This window comes from Temnothorax curvispinosus, unplaced genomic scaffold (assembly GCF_003070985.1).
Source record: "Temnothorax curvispinosus isolate PA1 unplaced genomic scaffold, ASM307098v1 QBEX01002827.1, whole genome shotgun sequence".
Classification (NCBI taxonomy): domain Eukaryota; kingdom Metazoa; phylum Arthropoda; class Insecta; order Hymenoptera; family Formicidae; genus Temnothorax; species Temnothorax curvispinosus.
Window position 1 is genome coordinate 644,957 of NW_020212607.1, and position 18,316 is coordinate 663,272.

An 18,316-nucleotide genomic window follows, 5' to 3' on the forward strand; every position below is an offset into this window, starting at 1 on the left:
CGGTCTGTAAGATTATAATTAGACGCGAGATCTTCGAATGTACCATTTCTAGTCGTTGCGTGTATAATTGGCGTAGATATCGCATAAATACGTCGATATCGATCACTTGCAAACGTGAGCGTTCACGTTTATTAGTTTACATCCGTTTCGATCCAGGATGTATAATTGCTACTTCGGCATGTAGGAATAACTAGGAAAGTAGAGAAGCTGACGCTAACAAGAGTAACTTTTTCAATCTGGCGCATTAACTTTAGAACGCGGGGTCTACATTCTGTTATGCCAATAACATGCTGTCTTACGAACACCGTACCGTCCTTCCGTTCGTGCGAACAAGATAAATCTGTATTACTGGTTTAGAGTTGCATATCAAATAACTGTGTTAGCACATAAAGATCGATTGACTGACTGGTGGCGATGAGCTCAGAGGAATTCCTTTTTTTTTTTTTTTTTTTTTAGATATAATGCATGGAACTGGAATATTGAATCTTGATATACCGGTTCTGGAAGCCTCAGCTTCGGCTAATATTTCAAGTCATAACATGATATGACCGAAGTCTCTTTACCGAGATGTTGTATCTTCTGCACTGAAGGGATATAGATAGACAGGCTAGACAACGTTGCAATGACAAATTATTTCATTTAAAGTGCAACTGCGCAGAGTACTGACATGACGGCTGGAAAAATAACTGGGCAACTGAGCGTAACCGCGACAACACTGATAACAGATAAGTGTAGTATTACAAATCATATATCAGCCGATCCACAACAGCGTAACAATTGAGCCCTTTCAATGCCTAAAGCTATTGCACAGCGTTAATGTTTTGCTGACAGAAAAAGTACCATTCGAGCAGGTAACCGCGTCGGCAAAATCGAGGAATTAATTACTTTTACCTTCTACTTTGTCAAGTCAAGCTCTTGTTGCAATAATTATTATAAAAGTATAACCTTTTAATTTATATATTAAGAACCCAATTGTTTTTGAATTTGCTACGCCACGTTCCACATTTTAAAGTAGCCCAAAGTTTTATGATCCATTTTATAACGTACTTACTTTATTCTGTTATGACGATAACATTATGATGTCCTAAACCCACTTTAGACGATCTTTAATTCGTCAGAATTTAGGATAGGATTATATTTACACTTTTATGTATCGTACAATACAAAAACTATATGATGAATTAAAATACAACATAAAAAATGCATTAAAATACACAGATATATCAAGATATACGGCATATAAAATTATAAATTGAATTCTACCTTAAAATCTGCATGTGCTGATTACAGACTAAAACGAGCTACAATATCCTGTCGCTTTTTAACTTTTTATTAATATATTCCTGTTTTATCAAATATCTGTATTAACATTTAAAATTCGATTCATTAGTGATTCGTTCCCTTCCCCTTCGTTCTCTTTTTACCTGCTGTAAAATTGAGAATTTTATAAATTTGAATAAAGCAAGGCGCTAATATTATTAATTGCAAGCATGAAAAACATTGCAGTCGATCAAGATTAATTGCGTTTTTTAATTCTCCACATTCTATTGTATTCTAATAGTATTGCATTCCCTCTCTGTGTTAGGGGTCAATCGCGTTAGAGATCCTCGTCGTGGATCCGCCGCGGGCACCGATGGCGCGGTTTCTAACATCCTACGTCACTAATGCGGTTCGTTCGGCGGCCGGTTATCGATATTCACGGTGGATGATTAATGGCGGATATTGTTCTTGATACCTGTTGGTGATACCTGTATCTCACGTCGGCAGAAATCGTTACGCTTCACGCTCGCGACTCGCCTCATCGCTCATCACGTTTACAGCTCCGGCCTTTCGCGTGCGTAAGAGACGTTTAAATTCCACGCGTTACGATTCGTATGAGCTGGTCGTTAACCATTTCTTAACCATCACTTATCCTTTCTTGCACAAAGACAAATACTGCGGTACGGCCGCATCTGTCTTGTGCACTCTCTTTCTCTTTCTCTCTGTCGTTTTACAAATACTGCACTGAAGATGCAATGTCGACAAATTGAGATAAATAAGAATTAAATTATCTATGACACAATCTCAACAATCGATTTGAATCTGGTCTCTACAGATTCGTGTTTCAAATTACGGAACAAGAACAACATGAAATGATCGAAAGACTTGGAGAAATATATATAGAGACGTTTGTATTAGGTATATATATATAAACGTAGATGAAAACTGAGAGGATAAATTAGAATTAAATAATCTATATGATATCAACAATCGATTCAATATTATGTCGTATAATTCTTATTTATCCTATCTCAATTCCATGTTTATGTACACAGCATCTTTATGTATCTCTCACTTTCGATCACATTGTTCCTGTTCCATATTTTAAAACACAACGGTGACGTGGCTGTATAGAGACCGATCGCAGATACGTAAATTTATTATCGTTTATTACTATTAATATCGTCATGTTAGATGGAAAGGCCCGTCAATCCTTTACTTCAATACGGAAACATAATTTACATGCGAGTTATTCTCGCTTACATAAAAATGTTTTTCTAGTATATAGCGCAACCGTAACGGTAGCGGCATGGCAGTAAATTGACGATGCCATTACGTATAACATGAATCAACCTGGTGGATTACAACCACTCAGATTGCATTACGGAATATTTCAACATGATGACGTTGACGACACGTGATGTTATATCGTGCAAATGGACCCTTAAACGGAGCTTGTGCCATTTAACGATTACGCTTGCCGATCGTCCCTTCTCGCCCCTCTCGCCGCGGTAATTATTTGCAATTGCGCTTACGTGATCGCTGATTCGAATAATTTCAAGCGGTAAACTCGTAGATTAAATCGTGGCTCTCGGCATTCTCTCGGCGTCGGAATCGGATAATTATCGGTCTTGGGTGCAATATCGCGAACGCGCGGATCGAATGTACATGTATAGGCGCTGCTTACTCACGATGCTTTCTCGCGAATAGCGATATCGTAAAAACCGAGTGATATTCGTTTACCATTACATTGTATCGCGGATACACTGCTCACCACCACCACGAGTAGTAATTGCGCCGTCTGCACCGTATAACGAGGCGTGCAAAATGTGTTGCGCTAAACACCAAAAAACCCAGATCCCGAGTTTTTCCTGTAATAACAATCGCTCTGCTTATTATCGTGAACCGCCCAGTGAGCGAGATCGCGAGGCTGATTGTGAGACCAGAAGTAGTCTGAATCCAAACATAACGATTCTAGATATCGTTTATATCCGAAAAATTTATATCTATATGTTAAAAAACTCTAATAAATTTCTAAATGATTTCTAATAAATCTCGCATTTTAATTTCACAATAATTTTTGTTCCATTTTATTTATATTGATCCATAAATTTCTTTCTGTTTGAAAAGACGATCATCATCTCTCTCGCGATATTTATCAATTTATATAGTCCAAATATCCACGTCTGCTCTCTATGAATATTACTTAACGGTTAATATTGATTTCAAGCTGTGCGAAAATTTTAAATCTGTTTCTATTCATACGTCAGTCCATCAGATGCGAACTGAGGAACCGACTCCTCCTATGTATTCGTCCCCTGGTGAGATGTGTGCGTTTGCAAAAGTGCTGCAACACACTGTTGCACATGAGATATTGTGGAACACTTACAATTACGCGAAATAAGTGCGAAATTTTGCGCGTTATTTTACGGGAGGTTAAAACACTTAAAACCGATCGAACGAAAATTTACTTGATCGTTTACGCCGCGAAAACTGATACAGGATTACCGTAATTATGACAATCTAATCGGTGTTCTCGATCACACCCTGAATTTCGTAACATATAGATCGGATGAGATCGCATCAGATGTGGAAAGCGCACTCCTCAGAATATCACTATGATTCTGATTAATTGGTAGATCCCGACTGCGATGCTTCATGTACAATAGATTGATCTATAAATCTTTGAGAAACAGGCTAAAAAATTTCGCGCAGTTTAAAATCATAAACCGTTTACCGATCACAGATATTATCTGCACATATTTGTAATATTTATCGTAATTGATTGATAGATTCTCCGAATCTATCAATCATGTAATCGCTGTTTCGCGCGTGATGGATCGATATAAATTAATAGAAGCAAACTTAAGAATTTCGCACAGCTTGAAGCCAGTAACTGCTCATAGATAGCTGATGTGGATATTTCTAATTATAAATTGATATAAAATAGTCAAATTATTCGAAATAATTATTACTCAAGGAAACGTTTTACAATCTGATTGGGATACGTAATATTATAAATATTCTGGAAATGAGTCCTTCTCAAATTAATTTTTTTACATAGAAAATTATCTATGTATTAATATAAAAGCGAATTAATATAAAAAAAGTATCGTAAAACTGTGAAATATACTGATTTATTGGAAACCAGAGATAAGATGAGATACTATAAATATGATAACGATTGAATATATTCCAGATTGATATTCTTCCTAAGTAAATTTGTATGAACTGAGAAAAATATTTTGATTTATGTGAAGATTTATGCACATGTTTTACTCACGACCCAAGACATTACCGTGTCTCTTGATAGCCATTTCATGGCATACTTGAATGAAAATGTTTTAGCTATTAGCAATTAGCAGAGATCAATTAGCTAGATAGAATTTAGATAGAGACATCGTTACGACAAGATGTGAATTATCTGACTACGCGTAAGAAACTTTGTAGAAAACTAGATACTGCATTTATCTGTACCGTACTCTCTAATGCCGTCTAGCACTGCGAAAGTTCATAAAATATGTACGAGATAGAGGCAATGTAGTGCTTATTATATCCCTAATTACATCGACAAGGTGCATTGATAACCACCGTGCATTAGCCTTGATTATCCTGCAATCGGGAAAAGAAAAAGAGGTTTACTTTTTCAGTTAGTATTTGCATTTGATTATATATTCGCTTGCGTGTTCGTGATGGAATACTTCTGGCTGAAGGCGTTGCAACGTTTCCGGAAATGTTTACGATTCAAGTGTAATAAGCGCAAATACTAACCCTAAGTAATTGCGTCCGAAAGAGCACTTCTAGCGCATAGAGGAAGAAAAAGCCGATGCGGCCTTGTGGCACAGGGGTGTAGCTATCGCATAATAAGAATATGCAGACACAGATGCATATAGGAACAGGCAACCCACAAACCTATTTCTTCTTTCTTTTCATTATAGAAGAAAATTAGAAATAAACCGTAATTTTAAATTTAAATTTAGTAATTTTTGTATACCAAATCTTTAATATAAAAATATCTTTAGAGTAGAATTTTGATAACACGTGTTACTTTTTTGATTAAAAGCACTTGGAATTTGGAACAATTAGAACCTAGTATTTTTTATCACAATATAATTTTTTTCAAGTTATAAAATTTATGTTGTTAAATAATAATTATAGATATATGAGATTGATGTTTGTTGCAAAAACGAAATCCATAGATCCCTGGGATCCATGAGTGACTTTGTGAAAGATTTGCAAGTTCTTCCTACGCCACTGGACACAACGGTGCAGCAAAGTTGCATCCAGCCGCGGGCCGGTTTGAAAGCCAACATTTAATTTACGTTCTACGTGCAGGAATGATGCTCTCATCATTTTTCGACGCCAACGATCCGTTAAAACGGTTGCGAAACGGCGCGAAGAAGAATGATTGAAGACTAAAATCTCGTGGCAAACATAATATCAACAAGAAATCCGGAAGTAAAAAAATATTAAAGTCTTGTAGAAATTTCAAGTACTTTTACATAAAGACACAATTCAAAATTAGAAAGGCCCAGGAATTATTTTTAAGATATCTAATGTAACACAACGTATCAATCCTTGTATATAAAAATTAAGGTTATAGGTTTATAATTTGTTTTTATGCGCAATTTTACATTAATCTTACGCTAATGTAATGTATTAATCTTCCATTAATATATTACATAATGAGACAAAAATGCACGGCGATTCTTACATAATCAACATTGTGCGAAGGCAAAGGTTAATTCAAGTTGGTTTCTTGATCTGGTCGGCGATCAGCCAATAACGGTTAATTATTGCCTTAAAAAATCGGAAAGAGCCGTCGAAGCGACCGCCAGTCGCGTAATTACAGTTATCTCGATGTAGCGCACGATCTTCAGTCTTACAACAATGAAAATGCTCGTAATTCATTGTTGTCCATGTTTCATTATCCGCGCGGGTAACGACGGAAAGAAGACTGAAGTAAATCAAGCGCGCGATATTTACGAGCGCATAAAGCTGCAATGTGAACAATTCGGAAGCCGATTTCACACGTCTTCTAATTAATCCAACTGTATATTTACGGGTGGATCCATCAGAATATTTTCGTTTTTGGATTCTTATTCTTTACAATTAGATTTATTATTTCATCTACAAATGATTCCGGCTTCTTATTATTCCGTATAAAGTTTTAAAATTTATCCGAGTTTAAAAAAATATTAAAACATTAATATAAATATAGTTCTTGAGAAAATATAAGAGCTTTGATAAATCAAGTCAGAGAGCAATCAAGATGATAAAGAACTATAGTTTAATTAATTATGAACTCGAGTTGCATTTTACATTCAAAATAAAAGAAAATTTATTCTGATATATTTTATAACGTTAAAGTAATCACAAAACTCAAAACATCACTTCTCGTAAAATTTCCCTATTGCATATCACTGCCGTTATATCAGATAAGCAAATATATGTGCGTATATATTTCTCCAAAATGAGAGCACTAATAAAATTTGGCCCACATATGCAACCAGCGTGCATTAACCTCTCCATAACTCGATACATGTTCTTGATACATGTCATTACTTGTGCGCTGTTAAGTTGTAAAGTAATCAATATAGGAACTCTATCGCAAATTATCTTATACGATTTCTACACTAGAATAACATTTCTATCAACACGTGCTCTTGTTTTTTATCCAATATGTTACCCGCGAGATATAGATATACAGCCAACTAATATTTTGCTACTTTTCCTATGAATATTTTCTTACACATGCTTATACATGCATTTTTTTATACCGCTGAAAAATAAAAATTTCACATCTCGTTAAATTTCAGGAATATTATTACAACACCTTCAGTGATTTACCCTGTAATATACCTATTAGCATTGTTATTTTCTCTTGTTACTCCGGTAACAAACGAACGTTGCTTTCGTTTGCAGGAAGTGTTGCTGGCGCACAGCAAAGTCACCGCTCACTGCGAGCCGATCACAGTGATCCTCGCCGAGGTGGAGGCGCCGGAACTCGCGGCTCTTCTCGGGTTCGTCTACACCGGAAGCGCTACAGTACCGCGGATGCGACTGGACGCGTTTCTGCGCGCTGCCGAAGCCCTGCGCATCCGGCTTCCACCGGTGCCGGTGATGACGACCTGCGGCGAGCAGGCAACGGACTGCAAGCTGGAGGACGTTAAGGACGTTAAAGTTAGCCCCAAGTACCTGCAATGCGATCAGTATCCTTGGTACCGATCGAGAAGACTGTCCTACGAAGACCCGTTCGACAGAAAGGAGTCCTACATCAGAATATTCCATACGGACGACGTCAATAGAAATGTGTTCAGAAACATCGGAGCGCTTCACGAAGTCAACAATCCTGGCCCGTCGTTTGGTTCCGGTTGTCCGAGCGCGTGGTCAGTCGGCAGTTTCTTGCATCAGGATAGAGCAACGGGTGATCCTCCCTCCGACAAGAATCACGGCTCGATGATACTTGCTGACAAGAATCCGGCACGAGGTCCTAGTAACGAATCGTCCTTCAGTCTATATCAGCGAGGCACGTGTCTCCCCGGAGGACCGTCTTCGGAAGGATACGCTGGTCCGGATACCTTGGAGAAGATTAGGATGGGATACGAGAGGTTGCACATGAGTAGCTCAACGGAGAAGGTGATGATGAACGAGGACGTTCTCGTGGGAGGATCGGGGGGAGAGTCTTGTGAAACGACGCGGGACGAGTGTCCTTACCGGAGCACGGTGCCGTTGTCGTCCTTGCAGTGCGCCACCGCCACCGCCACCGTCGGCCAGACGAGGTCGTACGAGATGCACGATTACGGCTCGCAGACCTCGACGGGCGAGGATCTCAGCTGCGGCGAAAGTTGTTGTAGGTGGAGAACCGCTCGCAGGCACGTGGCGAATCGTGTCACCGCGTCGCCGTGGCGCCAGATTGTTAGGCCCCATCATTCACCGAGGACCCCGCGGCCCATCCCCGTGCCACACCGTCACATCGATGACGTGAGTACCTCGACAGGCAAATATTAGCCCACGTGTTCGTCGATACGAAATCAACCGAATTCAATTCAATTGATTCAGGACAATTTTAATTTCAAATGTTATTTCTCTGAATATGTAAACGCGGTATTTTTATCCGGGGATGAAAGACGTTGAGTCGCGTATTCGCTTACTTTAACTACGAATCGATCTTGGAAATATAAGCAATATTAAAAGGTGAACATCGTGTCATGAGTCTAAGAAATAAAAACACATTTTTCAAAGACCTTTTAAAATTTTCCTTACACAATACTCGGCATTTGCAGTATTAAGCTCTTACTTAAAAAATTTGATAAAGAGACTGATTAAAAATTAAGTAAAAAAATATACGCAATGTAGCGATTCAGCTTGTTTCTTAAAGCGCACCGTTGACAATCCTTTTAGAATTGATCCGTTATTTCTGGAAGGCATTATGATGCTACGACAGCTACGGGAGACGATTTTATTCCAGTCGATACTTCCAATCACGAAACTTACAACGAACAACAACCATTGAAAACTGGGAAGAACGTAGGCTGTGCATACTCGATTACGATGCCAGATACGATTTCGTCGTATCTGTCGAAATCCCGTTGCCAGGGGATCCGTATTCCCACGTATGCACGAAAAGAATCGACCATTATGGGAACTATGCCAAGGTGAATAACACTGAACGACACGATCGAACGAACGCGTTTTCGTCCGATCAGTGATAAAAACTGGTACAGGTCAAGCGATGAAAAAAAGCGGATTCGACCACTGTTTCGTGAATAATTTAAGGAGACCAAATTAAGCATTCACGAAGACTGAATGTATTTTATATATACGGTGATTTATATTTATATTATCATAAATAGTAACGATAAACAAGCGCGTGAGTATCATTTATATACCTTCACGTTTCATATTTAATGAATACGAGACGTTTTTCAAATGAGACCTATAAAATATGGCACTTGATACATGTATTTAAAAAAAAAATAATATAATTTATATTTCTTTCCTTAAGTGCATTTATATGAAGAGTTTTAAACATCATATATATATATATTTTTTTTTTTCGATTAAATCGCATTTATTTTTAAACTGTAATTTATCGAAAATCATTAATCGCGATTGATTGGCTTGCGTTAAATGGTCAGCCAATTTCCGTAAAATGGTAAGACGAAGATAAACCGTTACACCCTTAATTACTGCGGCAGAAACGAAGCATCAACACGGATGCGCTCGATATGTCACCGTCATTGCGCGTGAGATTAACAAGAGGAAATGGTTTCAATATCCCGCTTATCTCTATAAATCGCAGTAACGGCGGAGTTAATTAAATAGAAACTGCGGTCCTCGCGTCGCTAAGCCAGCGGCATTGATACTTTTTGCCATTCCAATTAATTAACGTAGAAATGCAGAATGGTTGTTTAGCCCTTGTTCCATTTTCATATTTGTTTATTAATTTCATTTTTCTAGCTTATAGGAAACATAATGATTCATATCTATCATAACGTTTAATACGTCGGCACCTTGAACAAAAATAATCCTCGCTTCTTTGTTATCAAAAATAAACTTTCAGTGTTTTATTATGTAACAACATTTATACATTAATAGAATGTATGCAAAAATAAACAGATTAAGGATAATCTAAGAAAAATTTCGCGATTTTAGAACATATATAAATGTGCATATATAACTATATTTAATTGCAGCAGAATAATAATTTTTAATATTAACAATCGTAAAAATCTAAGAATTAAATTTCATATTTTATTATATGTATATTTCCGTTTTAGTCACGATATCGATCAGTATCATACGATGATAAAATGGTGTTGTATTCTATCGTGGATTCCATCTCCTATTTGAATCGGTATTGAATTCGCTTAAACCAATCATAGTGATATATAAGCTAAATTAACTTGCTTATTGAAAATTGTCTACTTTCAGCCTACCTACTACAAGTTTCGTTGTCAGATAAAACGAGTAATCTCATGAATAAACAAACATGTAACGAAACGCAGAAAATATGAAAACTAGTTTTACACGTTGCATAATGACGCCTCTCTGTCACTACAAGAACGTCTTTCCTTTCTCATATTTTGCCTATGCCTTCAATCACGGAATCCGCGGGATAAACCAAGTCTCCTGAAATTAATTGAAGAAAGATTATAATTATTTTTAGCATCAGCTATCAGATTTCGAAACGTAATAAAATCTACAAACACTTGCAGCCAACACTTGTTGGGAGATTGTTACGGCCAACAGAGATTACCCGTTACATGTGACATATCACGCGTTAAGAGAGTTAATTGAAAGCTGTAAACGCTGCACATGTACGAATGCGAACACCGGAAGACTCGTGTTCACCATTTGTTGGTTCTTCATTCGCTCCTCGTTCACGTACATTACGCATCTTTGCCGCTTCCAGCTGCGTTGTCGCCCTTCACTCGAACTCAATGCTGTTCCGCTTAATGTGGCTATCAGTTAACTCGCTGCGGCTGTTTATCAGACCGCCGCGCGCCGCGCCGTGATTGCGCATCGCCAGCTGGCAATGCCAGCTGCGCGCGCGTTTATTGCATTATTATTACGCGCCCGATCTGGGAACGTTTTCTCTTTCGACAACGGGAGATGCGTGCCGGATTTCGTGGACCGTCGTGCTGTCGCGACGACTGTCTGCTTACGCAAGCAACGGTTCCCGCAGCTTGCGCCGAGATTGGCGAAGATTTCAACTGGATAAGAACGACGCAGCGCGATCGCGCTCATGATTTTTCTTCACGCGTAGCGATAGAATTGACTACGTCTACCGGGACTCTGTCCAAAGTCCAAAATAAACTTGCAGCAAATTATTCTTTAAGGTCTTTCACTCTTTAGATTCATCTACATTTAATTTTTTTTTAAGTTTAAAATTTAAAAACATTATATATACTGTCCTAATCTTTGATTTAAAATTATTTGAATAAAAGAAATTAAATTTCGGAAAAAAGTATACAATTTTGCAAAACATAGCAAATGTCAATACGCGGAACATGGCAAAAGTCGATATGGAAGTGCGAAAGTTTAGATCCAAAGCTACGAATTCCGCACGTCCTCCTTTTTACCGCGTTACTTTTAATCCAGAGAAGGTGCAAAAATATTACAATAATTAATCGACAGGGTACGTTCGAATACGTATCTTATCTCGTGAATTTAATCTCGACGATTTATATTCGGCTTCCGTTGAACGTAAATGTGATTATTAAGACGCGAATAATATACATCTTAACAATTCACCCTCTTTATCGGGTCGAGAGCGAGTGTAATAAACTATTACTGTTACATTCAAACGGTCAATAGCGTTAAATTGTTTTACAATCCAGCTGCTTTCTAATTGCTGCTTTCTTCTGTTTCTTCCAACTGCTCATTATGCGGACGCATTCCTGGGCGCGACTATTGCTGCACTATAGACGTTTTATTTAGCATTAGCAATAGGAAACTGTCGACGTACGATTGTTGGATTATGCCGTGTTGTCTGGACGTGACGTTTAGAAATTGTTTCCTAATGCTTGATTAAATTTGCACAAGTTGACAATTTTTCTTCTATAGAATTATAATTAGAAGCCTAACGGTTACTTTTCTAAAAGAAGAGAGAGAGAGAGAGAGAGAGAGAGAAAGAGAGAGAGAGAGAGAGAGAGAGAACCCATGAATCTTTTTAATATTTTATTCAGTTACAACTTTTGTATGATTAAACAAACATTTAATAAAAAATTAATTGTAGAATTAATAATAATTCAGCATCCTTACAAGCATGCTTGTCTTTTGGACACACACGTCACATCTTTTTTCTGCAAAATACTTGAGATTCTGCAATAAATTCAAGAAGAACGTGCTCTTGTTCTACATTACGAGTATAGGTAGATATATTAGAGGGACGGACACGTCTGCACGCAACTCGCTATACCTTGACATTTTGGTGTCGTTCCAAGTTAACGAGCATACAGAGTTGACTGCTTAAAAGCACGAGCGTGACTAAAAGTACATTGTAAAACAGCAAACGGCGCTGTAATTTAGACGTCACTTTCTAGCTCATTGAAACACGGCGGCTGATGCACCGTGACGATTTCGATTCTTCACGCGAATGCGCCACGCTATTCCTCAAGATTAACGAATGCTGTCAAGTTTGACTTGATTGATTGTGTTTTTCTATCAATGGATATCCGATTTTACGTTGATACATTGAAAAATGCAATTGTCCTGTAGGAAAATTACATTAGCGTATAATGTTTTTACTTCTAATAGTTGACGCGTGTTAAATGTTTCTAATATTAAATGTTTTATTATAAACAAAAAGATAATATTTTAAAGTAATAAATGCAACAATATAAATATTGAATACTAGAATTCTGTTTTGTGGTCAATTGAGTTCAAATTGATTCGTCTCGTCAATTAAGGCAAGAGACACTTTAATGTATGTTTAATAACCCCGTTATTTAAAATTAATTATTTCCAAGAAGGAAAATCAATTCTGTATAAAAAGCAATTCGATGGTTGTTACAGGAAATCCATAAGAAGTCTCTGGTTGCCGAACCAATTCGATCCACGGTAATATCAATGAGCCCGAAGAATATCGTTCATTATCCGAAAAGTGCCCCGCAAAGTGACGGGCTTTGCCCTACGACTTTCCAAGTTCCTACCAGTTGCGAGACGAGTTTTAACAATGACTCGAGATTATCGCACGAGATACGTAGTGATCCGGAAACGAAAGTCCAAGAGATCTATCGATCGCCGATTCCATTCGCACCCTCCGATCAGATCGCGACGCCTGCGAACGAGGCGAGAAGCAATGAGCAACCCCTCTTTCAGAATGTCGGCAACGCGTCCACGCAGCCGTTATCCTCGAGCAACGACAGCGTTATCGCGAGTGCCGGCAAAAGTGGGGGATATCCGACACAGGTGGTTCCGCAGACGCCAACGAAACCCGAACTGTCGCATCCGATCAGCAGACTCTGCGACACGATCGAGGCTGACGAGAGGAAGGAGACGCCGAAGACGGAAGTGGCGAGCGCGGAAAAGAGTGGAGAAGAGAGGATCGCGAGGATTTTTGTCAACAGTGACAATAACAATAACGACGAGACGATCGTGAGCACGGAGGCGGCGCAGCGCGGACGATCGACGGACGACCACAAGTGCGCGCAGTGCGGAAAGACTTTCGTCACGAGAGCGTCGCTCAAGGTATGCTTCTCAATCATTAAATCAGACATTAACGCTCTACAGAGTCTAAAGGCTACACATTTAGATTCCCGAACAGAAACGTAGACATTATCTCACGTAGATCTTGGCTTCTCACACATTAACCAGAGATTTAGCTTGATAGATCTCATGGAGCCTCACTCTATTCACTATTAACATAGATTCTTGATCACCTTGGGTTACACAAGTCTTAAACTATCAAATCCCGACCGTTTCTCACTGATGATGTTCCTGATCACGCATGATGTTCCATAAGTCACTGCGCAAATTACAACCTCCTCGACCTCCTCGGCTGTTTTTTGTTAATGTTAGACACCGCGAGTCTCTAATTTCGCGGAATTTCGCAGAGTTTAAGTGTCAGTTACGTTGGACGTAATGTCAGTTAAATTACCGCCGTCTTTCCTTACGATGTTACATTATGCCTGGCGCAAACAGGCACAATATAACTTCATACTTGATCGTTTACACACTCTCATGTCGTATATCGATTATGATGAATGAGATACTGATGATCTCTAAGTCGTAACATATACCTACTTTTTTCCTTTTTTTTTGGCCTAATATTCTTAAATAGTAACTCTGTTCTGTTTGCCGCGTTTGTGCCGCGTACGAAGAAGAAATGATATATCGAGAGTTAAAGACGCGGCTTACGCTAAATTTTCTTTTTTTTTTTTGCCCTTTGTCTTCGGCCCCGTAGCCTTGTAAATAGCCTAGCTATACATCGCCGTGTGATCGTGTCACAGGTGCACAGCCGAACGCACTCCGGTGAAAAGCCGTTCCGCTGCGCCGACTGCGGCAAACAGTTTTCGCAGCTGCGCAATTACAAGTACCATCGCAGCGTGCATGAGGGCACGCGGGAGTTCGCCGCCACTTGTCCGGAATGCGGCAAGTACTTCAACGATCGCGGCTACCTGAGCTCGCACATGAAGATCCATCGGAACCGCAAGGAGTACGGCTGTGCGGAATGTGGGAAGAGCTTCAATCAGCGAGTGGCCTACAACATGCACGTGCGCATACACACGGGCGTGAAGCCGCACCAGTGCGATCAGTGCGGAAAGGCGTTCTCGCGGAAGATGCTGCTTAAGCAGCACCTGAGGACTCATTCCGGCGAGCGGCCGTATCAGTGCCAGGTCTGTCAGAAAGCGTTCGCCGACCGCTCCAACATGACCCTACACACTAGACTACATTCCGGCCTGAAACCCTACCAATGCACCTTGTGCTCCAAGGCTTTCACCAAGAAGCACCACCTCAAGACTCACCTCAACTACCACACCGGCACCAAGCCATATTCCTGCACTAATTGCGGCGGCAGGTTCTCGCAAAGCAGCAACATGAGGACCCACTTTAAAAAGTGCATCGTCAACAATACTGCCGGAATGACGGCAAAGTCCGGTGATGAAGCCGGTCCTGATCGCGCCGATGCCGAAAGCGGCATGGCGCCGCAGGTGGTCCTGACGCCGCCCAACTCTGATCAGGAGTCCAGTATTCTGACACCGATCTCAAAAAACGCTGTCGCCATAGAGAGCAACACATAGCGCGGTTTCTCCTGCTCGAAAGACAGAATCTCGAGTGTGGGCGAAGTTAGCGAAGAATAACGTAAAAATACTATCGTGGCCAATCAATCACCATTTTTATGATGACGATAGTAAATGTTTGACAGTAGATAGGGTATATGATAAATGCATTTGTCGGTAGTAAATTGACCGGAAGAAGACCGCAAACCGTTTGCAAGTTTCTAGGACGAATGGAATTATTTACGTATATATTAACGTAACGTTACAAAATCATCAGTAAATTTTGTTTCAAATTAGTATTAAAAAATACGCAATATTTTTTCGAGCCATGTTAGTTATAATTGAAGCAAGATTGCGTATCGATTGCGTCTCGATGTGATACGATAGTCATTGCATTATGCCTTTCAGTTCCTGTATTTATTACTAATCATCTCGTTATACACGCACAGAACTCCGTGTTCTAATCTAATCTAATATTTAACAATTTAGAATTTAACAATCAAGGAAATGATGCCAAATTTTCCATAGAAGATGATTCCCGACTTGGCAAAACTATTTTATTTCATCCGTCGTCATCTTACAATAATTCCCGCATCTCAAAGATATTGATTATTTTTCGATTTTACGATTTGAAAAATATCCAGTTTAAGTAGATGATTATAAAATCCTTAATTTGTAAAAGATTTTATAAACCTTAAAATTCGCAGATTCTTGATTCTCGTTCAATCCACAATACTGTATTTCTTCTATTCGATTTTCAGGTGCCAAATTAGGTAGTTATTGCAAAATAGAAGAGAAGTAAACGAAGCAAAAGAAGAAAAATATGGCATTATTTATTAATACATCTATTGACGCGTGAAATATATAGAATATATCGTATTTCAATTTTAAAAACTAAAACTCAAAATCTCTGTTTCATCTTATATACTCTTATACCAAAAAGGATTCGAGGAATACATCGTTTCTTTATTGCGTATCTTACGGTTAATAGCTCCTTCGCCGAAACTGCAACATGTGATTGCAACACGGCAAGTCCAATTGTCGGTTACAACACGGCACGTGCAAATACAATCGAAAAGTCTGCAGCCGTTTGCAGGAAGTATCTCCTCGTATTTGAAAGTAACTCGCTGGACTCGGGAGAGTACGCGAGCTTCCATATCAGCGCAAATAGTTTTGTAACAACCTTTTCTAGGAAATATCCCTATGGCAGCGTTTAAGAATTTATTTCTGAAGCAACTTTGTGTCAATGGCTAAGGCGTTTTCTCAAAAGGCAAAAACTATAATGGTGTGTTCTTGCATTAAACATCGTGCGAGCGATTTGAGATTTTATTGGAAACAGACACTTTAATTTAAAAATTTTTTTAATTTAAAAAAAAAATTGTGTCAAATAAATCGAGAATCCGAGATTTGGTAAGTAATTTAAGATCTGATTGAAAAATGTCAAAAGACTAAAAAAGATTATCTATCGAATATATTATGCAAGACAAGGATTAAGATATCGTTAAGAAAACAAGTAAAATAAAATTATTTGCTGGAAGTAATGCACTTCTCCATGTACTTTAAGATACTTTTTACATGTATAAAATCGAAGCGTTTATAATGTCGATATGTATATATTTGATATAGTAATATATTTATAATAACTTACAAAATTATTGCATGTCAATAGGAAAATACGTTTAATATATATCCGTATGTTGACTGTGTATGCGAAGCATATTAAATACACGAAATACAAATAAGCATACATTGTACAGTTATATTTGGTTGGACAGATCGAGTCATCTGTTCAATGAATAATAAAAAACTTAAGAAAATGTAAAAGACGGAACGTTCGATATTTTCTAACTTGAAAAATCAGTGTTTTATTTATTTTTTATCAAAACCAGATTTTCCTCTCTAAAAGTGTGCTGCGTTGCTTTGGTAATACTTTGCCACTTTGCGTCTGGGTGCACCTGCGGTATACTTTGCGTTTAGGGTAAGGGGCAATCGCGACACGCACGTACAAAATATAACGGTGCCTCGCGGGCAGAACATGCGGACAATGACGATAAATCGCCGCCGCGACGGTGTTCCTCTCTCGGTGGAATTATCGTAAATCCTGCCGCGCGACACAAATCGCTCGTTAATATTCAAGCGCGAGTGAATGACTCTCTCGCGGCAATACGTCATATTTTTCAGGAGTGCTGCGCTGCGGTGGGAGGGCATCGGCGACTTTTGCCATTAATACGTGTAATGCTTATTAAGTCGCGTACACTCGCGCGCTCACACGTGAAATATATTACCTCTTATATTAACATTATCAAAGTATCAATTTGCGATTTCACATATAACCGCGCTTCTGCGAATCCTCTGTAAGAGCCCGAGCCCACAGTCCGCGGTATCCGTAACTTTTTTCCCGCGAGGCAGCGTGTTTCCAATTTGCGTTTCCAACAATCTTGAAATAATTTGAAACTTATATATGACCCGTATTTTTCAAAATTGATTAAAATTACATCCACGATTACTGCGATTCGGATAATACTCCTGTTATCCTGCGAAACGCGTAGAAACGGACCGGCCTGTTTGCCAGTTGCACTGGACCTTAGGTATGCGCACAATAATGGCAAATCGCCGGTACGTGATGGTTTGTAGCTCTCGGAGCATATCAGATTACGGAAATAATCCCGGAGAAGCGTGAATGCTTCGAGCGGATGATGCGCGAGATGCGAAATAACAGATTTGCAGAATACGCGCGCGTACAGCACGTACAAGGTCAAGCGTATACCTCTGTAATGGATCATGGACACCATTGGTCGAATCGGAGGATCAATGGAAATGAGAATAAGCAGCGCGCGAGGTAAATGTTTTCAATCCACTAGAAATTAAGGTAAAAAAAGAAAAATGAAAAAAGAAAATACCAATCACAACGAACGTTATAACAATGAAGTAAAGTTCAATGAATAGATCTTTAAGAGTATTTTATATTAAAATTAAAAACGTTCTCTATATAAAAAAGAGCGACAAAGAAAATTTTTGATACAAAAAATACTCGCGTGTGCGACTTGAGTCAATTTATATACATAAGGAAATATATGTGCATATATCTCTCTCTCATATAATAATGATATCATAAATTAAATGTTATTTTACAGATTTGTAATCGTCGAATGTGATACAGATTTTTGTTATGAAGAAATGTAAAAATTCCTTGATTAATCTCTTATTGAAACGTCAGAGTTTCTTGTTTTTTTTTTTTTATTACAATTTGTAACGAAAGACAACGATATCTCTCGTCGTGCAAAAATTGATCACGTGTTGCTCAGCGATTACGAGTTGCATATATG

General features: G+C 38.7%; 1 protein-coding gene across 2 annotated transcripts in view; it reads left to right on the top strand.

The window, feature by feature from the left end:
- The window catches only part of LOC112451953 (zinc finger protein 628-like), a 42,448-nt gene extending 25,636 nt beyond the window's left edge, over nucleotides 1–16,812 (top strand). For both annotated transcript variants that reach the window (XM_025011891.1, XM_025011890.1), the window contains 3 exons: nucleotides 7,186–8,244; nucleotides 12,784–13,458; nucleotides 14,220–16,812. In XM_025011891.1, the coding sequence (XP_024867659.1) occupies nucleotides 7,186–8,244; nucleotides 12,784–13,458; nucleotides 14,220–15,011 (2,526 nt within the window). In that variant the 3' untranslated portion in view covers nucleotides 15,012–16,812. The remainder of the gene's footprint in view (nucleotides 1–7,185; nucleotides 8,245–12,783; nucleotides 13,459–14,219) is intronic.
- The last annotated feature ends 1,504 nt before the right edge of the window (nucleotides 16,813–18,316 follow it).